At 30.6% G+C, this 12,973-nt stretch overlaps 1 protein-coding gene across 4 annotated transcripts; it reads left to right on the top strand.

Moving 5' to 3' along the window:
- Window positions 1–5,172: 5,172 nt before the first annotated feature.
- LOC101213400 (protein TAPETUM DETERMINANT 1) lies at window positions 5,173–8,387 on the top strand. 4 transcript variants are annotated; one of them, XM_011653938.2, is made up of 5 exons: window positions 5,173–5,519; window positions 5,822–5,877; window positions 5,988–6,217; window positions 6,493–6,585; window positions 7,530–8,387. In XM_011653938.2, the coding sequence occupies exons 3-5, from the start codon at window positions 6,109–6,111 to the stop codon at window positions 7,874–7,876; spliced, it is 549 nt and encodes a 182-aa protein (XP_011652240.1). In that variant the 5' UTR covers window positions 5,173–5,519; window positions 5,822–5,877; window positions 5,988–6,108; the 3' UTR covers window positions 7,877–8,387. The 4 variants fall into 4 exon arrangements, with proteins under 4 accessions (XP_011652240.1, XP_011652243.1, XP_031736243.1 ...); XM_011653941.2 differs by having other exon boundaries at window positions 5,173–5,451; XM_031880383.1 differs by having other exon boundaries at window positions 5,173–5,877.
- Window positions 8,388–12,973: the final 4,586 nt, after the last annotated feature.

Below are 12,973 nucleotides of genomic sequence, written 5' to 3' on the forward strand. Positions count from 1 at the left end.
TATGAAGTATCATCCATTTAATTGCCTTTATATATCTCTATCTCTTTCTATCTTACTTTTGTTGGAACAAAAAGTCAAATTTCAAATGTTTACTCCAACTATCAAACAATCATTAATACAAAACTCAAGATTTTATGCAAAATATATAACAATCAATCATACTGCCCAGCTATGATCAATTTATAGGCTAGTATACTATTCAAAGATTTAAGAGCTCGGATAAAGGTATATCCAATGGTCGCAACTTTAATAGTCAAATACATACAGCTAACAAAGGTTCATTTGTCCCCACTTTTTTTAAAAAAAATTATCAAAGTTAAGAGTGTGTTGAAACGAAAATTAATTATTGAATAAAAGATCGTCTCAAGTAATTGATATTTTAGTGTGTGGTAACTAAAGCAATTTCTTAATAAAATGAATCGATCAAATTAAAATAGAGGTAGGATGTTTTGAACTTTCTCGTTCTAGTGCTGGATGAGGAACAAGTTTAATTAAACTAGTCACTAATTAGCAAAGGTTTTAGTTTCATTAGCTTAATCCAAACTGTATTCTACGATAACTTTTGTTCAGACACGTATATAAAACAATTACATCTCAATCTCTTTATAAAAAAAATGTAAATTAGACAATTATTGAGTTTATTTTCCTTAAATGATATATTTTTGTTGATAGACCACGAGCTACAAAGTGTTAAGGTAAATAATAGGCAATCAAGTTAGATGGAAGAAGTACGACCTTAGTTGAACAGGATTTGTTCTCTATATATATATAGGTTGTACATGTGTATCCTTTAATTTCTAATTAAGTTGGGTGGAGAAGAAGTAAATACATAGGTTCGTAACCACCAACATATAACATCTGCATACCAAAGGCATTAAAATTCTACCAATTACCCTAATGTTAAAATTGTAGGGTCACATAGGTTAAAATTTCACCAAAATTGAAACCTTCATCTAAAATCTCAGCTTCTTAAGTATTTCTTTCATTCATTTTAAAATTTTGGTATAAGTTTCAAGTTTTTTCTTAAAAGCAGTTTGCTGAAAAAAGATTGTTTATAGAATTTTGTTGAAAATCAAACTTATTATTCAAGAAATATAAAACCATCGAAATTGAGAACAAATAGATTTGATTTTTAAAAAAATTAGAAAGAAATTTTTTGAGAGAAAATAATCCTATGATTTGTTACCTTAGGGTGATGTAACGCCCTGAGTTTAAGAGAAATACATAAATAAATCAATATCACATCTGATGAAGAAGGATTCTAAGAACATGAAAATAAGGTTATGAAAGACTTAAAAGAATTAAGAGTTAATACATATCCCAATAATGTATAGTCTCTTTAAATGCATGTGAGCTAGGACAGACAAAGCATGCTAAAAGAAATTCTATTAGTATGTGATATTGTTGTTATGACGTAGGAGATGCAAGAGAATGTGGAACATCCAAATTTCGAATTATGTTAGAGGTTAGATGATATCAAAACATAAACACAAAATTTAAGAAAATGTAAAATAAACAAAGTATTGTTATATCTGTTTTTTTTTTTACTTTTACATATAATATTAAATAGTTGATTTTACTCTTATAGAAAAAAAAATTCTTTTATTGCACATATGGTGTATTTGTATAGATAAAAGTGATATTATATAATCCAGAATCACAAATACTCTGTATTAATAAATATTTATTTTCGAGATGAATCTAATTGAATCAACCTTCTCTAGATTTATGGCTGCAATTCATACTAGATTTTCAAATTTTTAGGCTTCAAATCAACTAATTAACAATTTATTTATATAATTCATAATATATATACTAGTAGTTTTTTTTTTTTTTTTTTTGTCAATAAAGTGATTGATAATATAATTTCTTCATCATACATTTCATATGATTTGGTTAATATTTAGTAGCATTATATTATATCATACATAATATACATTTTTCATATAATTCAATGTTTATAATTATTTATTTATTATTTGAATTTGAATGTTTAGTCAAAAGATATCCAAAATTTGAATTTAGAAGGGTATCTTCCCCTAAAATCGTGCATTTGATATAACCTCAGTATTAAATTTGTTATTTCCCCTATAATTATGCATTTAACTATCTTTTTCATAAAATTGTTCATTCAACACCAACATGAGCTTAGCTCAACTGACACTTACTACAATACACAATATCAAATATCTTTGCTATTTTTCTGGATTAGAAGAATGAGAATAATTAATCTGGTGGTGTATTAGTAGCGGTAGCGAAGAAAGTGGGCATGTGATTTCTAGCGATGATGATGGTGGTGGCGATTGTTGTGGAAGGCGTATCGATATTCATGATTTTCATATGTTCCTCGTAGAGAAAAGAGAAAGAGGAAGTAAGGCATTTCTGATAGGGAACATGCAAATAAAATCAATGAGGTGAGGATGAGAGGTAGAGTTAAGCCGAAGAGATAAGGTATCAGAGTATGACCATCAAGTCGTCCCTAGCTCATTTCGATCTCGTAGCTTCTCCGTTTTGTTCTCCACCCGAGCCCATTCATTTTGCACTCCCAAATCTGAGTCGATTTGTCTCCGTCCAAGCTAGACTTGAGTCGTCGAGCCACACTTAGTTCTTCTTTGCACGCCGTCTTTTTGCTCGATTTGTGCATTGTCGTTTTCGGTGTTGCACAAATGTGATTCAGGAGAAAACTGGTAAAAAGATGAATTTATGGATTTTCGAACTTTCTTTAATTTTTGCAAGCGTAATGACAAATTATCTAATCTTTATGTTTTTTGGAAAAAAAAGTTTATGTAGCATATGTTATTGTAATTACAGTGTATTTAAAATTTAGATAAACAATTGTATTTTTTAGATTGGGTAAGGACATTTAAGAGATTAGTTCATTTATTTACTTTTAAAATTTGTATGTTTTGCTATTTTAATAATTTAAAATTATTTTTGCTATTTTTGTAAAGTAAAACTAATAATTTGGATGAATGAAGGTAGCTATTGTCTTTAGGGATTGAGTGGACTGCTGATGGCCCAATTCAGAATTTCCCATTTGAGTGGCCCAGTTTTTAGAATTGATACGTCCATCATTATTAACTTTATATCTTTAGTTTCCAAAAAAATAATATATCTTCCTATCATATTTCAATTTTTGCTTTCAATTTAAGTTCATAGGTTTTGTGAATATACTAAAGACAATTTGATGTCCATTTATCTATTTTTTATTACCTTTAACTATGGTTTTTATCACTTTAAAATGAATGTTATGTTTCAAACTTGAATGGAAAGTACTTATTGATAATTATTAATGAATTTGTACTTTTTGATCATTTATATATTTATATATATATATATAAGAAATATTCAAATTTAATTTATAAATGAATAAAGGTTGGTTTGGAATTATTTTCTAACTAAAACATAAATACTTTTTGTTATCATAGTAAACACTCATTTAAATATTTAGAAAATTAATTTAAGCAAATTTCATTAAAACACTGTTTTTATTTGAAATTTAAATACTTTTTCGATCTAAAAAAATTAAAAGAAAAAGTAGTTATATGATCACATTCTTGGATAACTAAAATCTTTAAATTGGTTTTTTGGTTAAATTATTTAATTAAAAATAAATTTGTTGCTTTTATTTTTGAATAAAATTACTTATATCAAAATTACAACTAGAGATCGTTCCATCTAGACGTTTATATGAAAAGCCTCCATTTTGGATAATAAATACATTGAAGAAGATCAAAACAAGGAAGGTTGATTAAGCAGGTTAATAAGTAACAATATGAAAGGTAGAATCATAATCTTATGACCTTGACAACAAAAAGCATAGCATCACATAATAATCCTTCAAGCATAGCACAAGGTATCTTCATTCCAAGCTAAGAACCACACCGTATGATACGTTGGAATCCTTGTTAGACAAGAAGTGTTTTCTTAAAAGGCAAAGAATTATTTAATGGATTCCTTCTCTCATACTGGTGAGGAAGCTGCTGTTGCTGCTTCACTCATGTTTTACTTCATGTCTAGATTTTGAAGGGGGAGAGAAATTAAGGAAAAAGTGTAACAAAATGAAGATTTATATTGTATTGTTTTTTAAAGAAGCAGAAAAAGAATAATAAATTGTAAGGTAATGAGAAAGAGAAAAGTCTTTAAATATTTTGGTGAAGATATTATTTATTTTCTCATGACTCACCTTATTAATTCTTTAATGAACACTCAACTACTACTCTTCTCATTCCGACATATAAAATAAATAAAATTGTACCAGTCTCCGATTTAACATCACAATATTAGTCCAAAGAAAAGAAAAGCAGTTGCTTCAAAAGAAAGAAAGAAATATATATATATATAAAACACACAAAAACACAGTACAAAGTAGGCAGCAAAAGCAGGACAAAATTGATATATTCTAAACAAAATCATTTTAAGCAAAGTTCTAATAAAGAAGTAGTAAAACAAGTTACGTGGAAAAGTGAAGAACTATGTTTTGTATCTTAATACAATTCCATGAAAAAGAAAAATTGGTCATTGGTCATTGGTTGTGCCAAAAGAGAGGTTGATGAAGTGTACTGGTTTGGTCATCAAGTTGTCCACCATTTACTCAACCTTAATCTTAATTTTAATTTTAATTTACACCCATTTTATTCCTCTAGTTTATTTAGTATGGTTGAACTAATAGTAAGTCTATATTCCATATGTTTGAAATTGCTTCAATTCTCCCATTACTAGGTAGTGTTTTTAGAGTAAATAATTGAAGTATTAAAGAGAGAAGAAACATGGTAATCATAATGTACCATGTCACAGATAGACTCACGGCTAAAGATAATTTGTTTTTTTTTTAAAAAAAAAAGAAAAAATGGAAAGTTAAGAAGGGAGTGGAAATAAAATAAAAGAAAATAAAATAAACAATAAAAGGTAATAATGGAAGAGGGCCCGAGAGGGATGACACGTAATGTGAAAAAAAGAAAAATGATTCGCCTGCTCCACTGAGGGAATGAAGAATTTAAAAGAAATATTTTAATATTAAGTTTGTTATAAATGAATAAATAAAATGGAATTAATAGGCTAATAATCACATCCAATCCAAGCCAACCCCCAAGGCGGGTAAATATTGCACACGTGACGGTTACCTTCCCCCACTACAATACTACTCTATATACCTTCTCTCTCACTTCTTTATTTCACCCTTTATTTTCCTTTTTACCCCTTTTCTTTTCTTTTCTTTTCTTATTTTTTTGGACTCCCCCTCCACTTCTTCTTCCCTCCTCCCACACTTCGCCGCCCTTCGCCTCCTTCGCCCCCGCCTCTCCTTTCACCCTCCTCCTCTACGCTTTTACTTTTCTCCATTCCTTTCCTCTCCTTCTGCACCATTTTTTCCTTTCATTTAATGCCTTCAAACAAAACGTAGAGTGTGATGATTTTCCCTTTTTCAGGATCCTGGTGTTTTGTTATTTACAGGTATCCACGATTTCCCTTCTGTCATTTTTGTCTCTCCTCTACTGAACTTTCTGCTCCATTTTCATCTTGTACGTACTCTCCATCTTTTCCTTTTTTCTGTTTCACTTTTTCTCTCTTTCTCTCCCTCTCGCATGCCTTTTCATTTCTCTCTATTCTTTTCCCTTTTACTCTCTTTCCTTCTTCTTCTACCCTAACTGTCACTTCTCTTGCACCATAACACGCTTCGTTTTTTTTCTTTTTTCTTCTCTTCCATTTCTTTGTATTCCCTCTTTTTCTTACACGGTTTCTGCGTTGTCGTTTCATTAATTTCGCCTACACCTACTGGTGGGGGTAACTACTAACTATAGCTCTGATTCTGACCATTTTTCAGCCTCTGCGACTCTTTATGGCGATGCTTCTTCCTTTAAACTCAATCGACTTCTCTCTGTATATCTCTTGCTTTCGACGGCTCTTCTTTTCTTTTTTGACTCCTTGTGTTTTCAAATCCCATTTTTTCTCTCTGATGATGTGATGTTTTCATTCTTTTCCCAACGCAGGTTCTTTAGTTTCTGAAGTTTCTTCTCTCTTATCAAGGATCGGTTGCCTCTTCCGATTCCCATTTCTTTCCTTTCACTGTACAACAGTTCTTTCCGGAGTTTACAGGATTCTCTGTTATAAATGATGAAAGAACTGTCTACTACTACTACTACTACTACTACTCGGCGTGTATCGGTGATTTTCGCTTTGGTTTTATTCATCTTCTTTTTCGTATCTGCTATTCTTACAGGTCTGTATCATCTCTCGCTCTCCGTTCTTCGTTTTGTTTTCAATTTGTTTTTACTGTGTGTTTTGATTTGTTATACTTTTACGTCGCCTCTCTCTCTCTCTCTCTCTCTTTCTCTGTGGGTTTACCTTTTGTTTTGTCTTCTTCTTCCTGTATATTTTATTTGTTCCTCAATCATTGTTCTCTCCTTTGTCTTTTTCTGCTTCGTATAGAAACAAAGATATTATTCTTCTTCTACTACTTTTTTTCACATCATTTTCTTCCTTACATGATTGCAGATCCGAATATTATGGATTCCGGTCCACCAAGTTTTCTTCCGTTGGATTTGAATACCACAACAGTTGCTCCTCATCGGAAGCTTCTTCTCACTAGTAAGTTTACGAAAATCTGATTTAATCGCGTATTCATAAATGTTATACCAGCAGATTCGTTATTCGGAGGAATCGTTATTCTTTTCTGAGTTTGTCGTTGGTTTTTGTTTTAAATGTCTGTTTGATTTTGGAATTATGATCTTGGGGATGAGGGGAGGGATTGAAAGATTGGGTACTCAATTGCATATATAGTTGATTTGTTGTCAGAATTGCACGCCCATCCATTCTTAGTAATGAAGCTAAGGCGCACCTTTTTCTATGTAGCTTTCAACTCCTTCTTTCTGTTCTTTAACCTATATGGCCTTTCTGTAGCTGTTTTTGGAGAAATCTTCTTTATTTGATCCTATATACCCACCAGCATTTCTTCCTTTTTCTGTCCACAATTCATTGATTACATAAAAGCAACCTTTGGCCCGAAAGCGTGGAGCATTATAATGCCTTTTTCAGTTTTAGCTTTTGAGCTTCTAATTGAATTCATTGCTTTGACAAAAAAGCTCTACCAGTGTGTGTGTATTAAATTATATCAAACGATTAGCTAATGCGTGGACTCTCTTTAGTGGGATTGTTGAGGGTACAGTTTTATTAGTTTTAAACTTTCATATGATTTTTTTTTTAATTTTAAATTTTGTCATGCCTAACCAAATGGATTGAATTTAGATAATGGTGCCTTGGGATTTTTCTTTTTCATACTCTCTTTATCTTTACCTTCGCCTTTGAATTTGCTTTATCCTTTATAATTCATTATTAATGCTTTGAACACAACTTTTATGACTTTCAGAAAGTGTAGTTTGTGTGTCTGTAGTTGTTTTTCCATTGGGTGGGTCGATATTTATTTATAAGAGTAATGTTTGCACGTGGGTGGTGCCTTCAACAATGCCATAATATACGATGCCAACAAATGACGTCGACCTGTTTGCTTCTTTATTTGAATATGTGCTTTTTAGGGGAAGCAACAATTGAGGAACCAACCAGAATTTGGGGTGAAAAGTGTACAAAATCAGACATTGTGATTAACCAAGGCCCCACTGCTCCACTTCCAACTGGTATCCCCACCTACACCGTGGAAGTGGTGAACGCTTGTGTCACTGGATGTGAGATTTATGGTATTCATTTCAAATGCGGTTGGTTTAGCTCCGCTCACCTCATCAATCCTAGAGTCTTTAAGCGTCTACGTTATGACGACTGTCTCGTGAACGACGGCAAACCTCTTGTCTATGGCGGTACACTCTCATTTCAATATGCAAACACTTATCCTTACCCACTTTCAGTCTCCTCAGTTCTATGCATGTGAAATGACACACCCACCAGACCAATTAGGAGACGCTCATATGAAGCACTTGAAGCAGCAGCAGGTACTTTAGTCGATTACTGATTGACGATGGCCGCCCCCACCTGCCTTTTCTTGTCCCTTCTTTTCTGTTTTTTTTTTTTTTTTTTTTTTTGGGTTCTGCTTTTGCTTTATATGTGTGTGGCCTGTTTGATTGGTTGTTTTTCTTGATAGAGAGGTTTGATTTTTCGTGTCAACGTCTGTGGTTTAATAATGGTGATTGCACCACCTTTGCATACACATATGATAGATGGTGAGTTAGGGCATGAAATGACAGGAACCTACTTCATTTTGATTTTTTTTGTTTTCTTTTTGGGGTTGTGTGAGATAGTCATTGAGTGTAGAAAGGACAAGTGTAAATATACAGTTATATAGAATCTGATAGTACTGCGCTAGCTGGACAATGTTCATGAGATCTAAAATCCCCCATCATATGCAGAATATCTGTCCATTTGTTCGTAAGCTTACAAATTAATGATCCTCTTAATTTTTCACCCTCTCTCTCACGTAACTCATTTTGTAGGCCATCATCTATTTAATATAAAAAGAAAGCTAGCTCTCTTTTCTTCTCTTTTTGCCTTTTTTTCATCAAGCAAGATAGATTTTCTCCCCCGCCCCCCTACCTAAGCCTTTCTTTTGGGTATGGTTCTGACCAATTATCACAATATTGTTCATGTAAAAGACAAAACCTAAAAGCCTAATCCCTTTGGGAAACGACAATACTATAAGATCTAAAGATCAGAAAATTAAATGGACGATAGGTTTCTTTTCATGGAGAAAATTGAAAAAAGAGTGGAAATAAAGATCTCTAGTCGCCAGAAATGTACAGATAATGGGTTAGGTGTCTATTAAGTCTACATGACCATTTGATAATGACTTTTTCGAGCATTATGTTTGTTTTCAAATCTTGGTTAATGTTAGTTCAATTTTAGTTAAAATTTGCAATACATTTATATGTTACTTTTGTATGAAAATTATTAATATTATTTAATCAAGTTTGATGGACTGAAATTAAAATGTGTTAAAAATACATTTGATTAAATTTAGATAATAAAAATATAGAAACTAAAAGTGAATAAGTTTCAAACCAAGGAACCAAAATTAAGTTAATTTTTGGTAATTGAATGATCTGATTTGGAAATAAGCCCAAATTATTGGAAGTTTTAGACAGTTTTCAGATTATGAAAATTAAGTTAATTTCCTTTCGATATTTTGTACTGATTTTCATGCTTGAGTAAAAGAGTTAAATTTTAACATATAAAACCATTAATAAATATTTAAAGTCTCTTTCTTTGCTTTTCAAAATTTGATGATATTTTTTAAAAACAGTGATTGTTACCATTTAATTTTTGAAAACTACCCGTATTTCTTAATTTACTTCTTTTTTTTTTTTAACTAAAATGATTTAATTCTTAGTTAAATTTTAAAATAAAAATAAAATTTTCAAAATTACCCTTTTATTTAATTTTCAAGATTGACTTTTTTCTTTTTTTAAATCATACGTAGTAACAATTGTGAGACGAAAAATCAAAACTCTCGACTCTAGATATTTTATTATTTTCTTGTTAAAGTTATGGTTGCATACCGGACCCTGTATTAAAATTGTAACTAGTACATTATTAATATATGAATTCATTAATCCCATTTTAGTTGAAAGAAATTAAAAACCGAACGTTAGTCAGCCGTAGGAAGTATGGGTTTGGAGGATTTGGGACTAATATTTATAAGGCCCAATGGGCCTGTAGTATTCTCAGCCCTTCTCTATTAAATCGGAAATTTTGTGTCATCATCAATGATCTTTTCAGGCAGTTGTTTTGGACGCCAATTTCAATATATTTTGATTTCAATACGAGGATGAGTCTCAAATTCATCCAATTGTGTTTTACATAGATTTGATCATTGTATTGTTCTTTTTTTACAAAGAAAACAAACAAGAACATCAATAACATACACTCCATACACTATACATCATAAAGAACGTTCTTGAGAGTAGAGGATGTCAAAAAGTTACTGTAGCATAGATAAATTTGGTTCTACTTTATCTTTAAAAATGAATATTCTCGACTTCAATGATATAACAAAAATGATAGAAAATCATATAGTTAATCGCCTTGGTTTACTGCTCTTCTTTTTATCGCTTATGTTCATTAACTTAGTCCTCAAAGTGATTAAGTGAACTACATATACATGCATGCATGTATATATATATAATAATAATAAACTTGCAAATATATATATAGCCTTCAACTTGAGAATTTTTGAGGTGCCTCCATCTGATAATTTGGTCAAATGATTGGGTGGCCATCTTATCATATCATATCCTTCAAAATGAAACGATACCACATGGAAGAGGAGACAAATAGCCTTTATTTGGATAATGGAAAGTGGGCTAACTTCCTCCCCTAACTTTTTCCAACAAGACTTACCCATTTTAAATTTATGACAACCAAACAATTAAATCAAATAGTTTCTTCAACTGAAACATAAATTTGAAGTTTATTGTGTAATCTTTAATTTTACGAAGAAGTTGGAAACCTTACAAAATTATAGGTATGGGAATTGGTTAAATGGAAGTTTCCAATTTTCCTTTATATGTACTTTTATTTATTTTAAATTTTAATGTGTGTTTCACATAGACTTTATTAGTTGTTAGGAGCATAGTTAGATTAAAAAAAATTGACTATGGAAAGAGAGAAAGAGACTAAAGAATGCATGCAACGAAAGGGAGATTCTCATTCAACATGGATTTAAATTATGGTGTGGAATCTAAATACTATCTCTTTTTTCTTGTTTAAAATTTTATTAAAAGTACTTTTTATTCAACTACTTAGATTATTTAAAAGGACAAAAGATTGTTACCATATCTAAATCCTATCTCTACGTTGAGGTTATTTTTAGAGAGTAGAGTTTTAGAATTTTCTTATTTATTCTACATCTCGTGTATATTTACTCGTCCATAGATTTTGTTTGTCTCATGTTTTACAAAAAGAATACGAAACTAAAAGCGAAGAGATGTGATTGTCATGTAATCTTAAAAATAAGGTACAACATAGGACATAAAGATTGCATTGAAACGATCTAAGATTTAGTTGGCCATAGAAATAATTCAAGTTTTATTACTATTTGAGAGTGTATATATGCTCGTACTAGACCATTTTAAATTACATTTTCATCATCCGTACAATTATATGAGCATGTCCTCTTACACGTATCTACTATTATATGAGCCGATAGTAGTGTCACAAATGTATTTGGCGATCGAGGTTGTTCACTCCAAATCAAAATTTGGTTATTTTTTTATCGATATATATATATTCACCAATTCGACTAGTGAGCCAAAACTTCAAAACTTCAATTTTTTTTCTTTCAAGATGCATGTTCCCTTACGTCTATTCTCACCATTACGTGATAAACTCTAGACCTTATTTTGAGTAACCTTAACTTTAGAAAATATTTTTATGGATTATTTTTTAAAAAAATAGTAATAATAATCGATAGACATTTTATAAATAATAATTAAGTTTATAACAACATTTAAAAAAATGCAAATATAACATAGTCTATCAGTTATAGATTAAAATTAATCGATGATAGACTCATTTTATCAATACTAGTTATATTCTAAAAAAAAACTATTATACATACTAATACTTTGAATCTAATGATTATATAATTATACCTGTCTATACAAAAACAAATGGTGCGGTGCAGACTCAAAATTATTTTGACGGTTCGAATTTAGCATGGGCGGGCCGAGCAAGGTCCCACATGCCATATCCATTTCATTATCTTTTTTTTTCTTTTAATATTTCGTTTTGAATTTTCCATTTTGAAGAATCCACCAATGGATGCATTCACAACTCAAAAGCTAACTTTTCTTAGACTTAATATATATATGCTTTATTCATGTGCTTCTTTATGCACCACTTTTTACTGTTTAAAACTTTTCATTTAGTCTCGTGTTGTTTTACTTTTTTTTTAAATACAACGCTATAATCTGTGGAATTCAACGTTAAATAATGAAAGAAAAAATGATAAAACATAAATTTGAATACAATATCTTCTATTCTTATATTATGTTAAATACTTGGTTGACTCATGAAGCTTAAACTATTAGAGTGACTAAAACATGTATTAACCAATTTTATTATTATGTAGAAGAATTTATGGTCTATAGCTATTTTTCATCTCAATTTTTCTTTAAATACTCACTTTCACTTGTTAATATTAGTGCATGACTAACCCTAAAAAACAAAGTGAGGATTGAGTGAAAAATACAATATATTAGGATAAATCTTCAAAGAGACAACTAACACCATCATTATTGCCCAATTTGGTGTTCCAAATCCAATCTACAAAACTTCAATGCCTCTATCTTTCTTAACTTGAAAGCTACTTTGATTTTCTAGCTCTAATAACATTCGGTTGGCACATAACTCTTTTATTCTTCGATGAAGCGACGATTCATACCTTTCTTTTATGAAAAAAATCGAGGTTAAAAATGTATATTATTGAGAGTTAAACGTAGTAGAAAGAACGACATATTTTGTTTGTTTATTAGTGATAGTTAAAATTATAAAGTGAGATATAATTGGAGAAGGGGATGCGCCCACACGGCCACGTCTTTATGAAGTGTTAAGAGTAATTAGAATATTTTTATTGAACTGCGACAAAACCCCTTAGATCGCCCCTTTGACCACTTTTAGTACATAAAAACAAACAACAATAGGTTTCAAAATAATTATAAATAAAAAAAAGATGTGGAGGATGAGAAAAAGGTAGAAATTATTGTATAGAAAAAGGGAAAGAAAAATTAAAGTAGTTTGGAAGTGGGAATTGTAAACATTCTAATCATGAGTTTGAAGAAGCTAAGAGGGAGTGATGAAGAAGAAACGTTTGGATTTAACCTAACAGCGATCGATGCCAGAATTCAGGTAACGTGTTGTTCAAAAACTTAGACTTAGTTTGAGATTGTTAGAACTTTCAAGATAGTAATACTTTGAGAATAAAAAATGTGACATAAAGCAAAAAATAATGTTTAATAAATTTTTAAGTTCAATT

This window comes from Cucumis sativus, chromosome 1 (genome assembly GCF_000004075.3).
Source record: "Cucumis sativus cultivar 9930 chromosome 1, Cucumber_9930_V3, whole genome shotgun sequence".
Taxonomy (NCBI): domain Eukaryota; kingdom Viridiplantae; phylum Streptophyta; class Magnoliopsida; order Cucurbitales; family Cucurbitaceae; genus Cucumis; species Cucumis sativus.

Excerpts from the sequence above, each read along its gene's own strand:
- LOC101213400 (XM_031880383.1), top strand. The coding sequence starts at position 6,109 with ATGATGAAAGAACTGTCTACTACTACTACTACTACTACTACTCGGCGT. Across the intron at positions 6,218-6,492 it reads CGTATCTGCTATTCTTACAG|ATCCGAATATTATGGATTCC; the intron begins GTCTGTATCATC and ends ACATGATTGCAG. Across the intron at positions 6,586-7,529 it reads TCGGAAGCTTCTTCTCACTA|GGGAAGCAACAATTGAGGAA; the intron begins GTAAGTTTACGA and ends TGTGCTTTTTAG.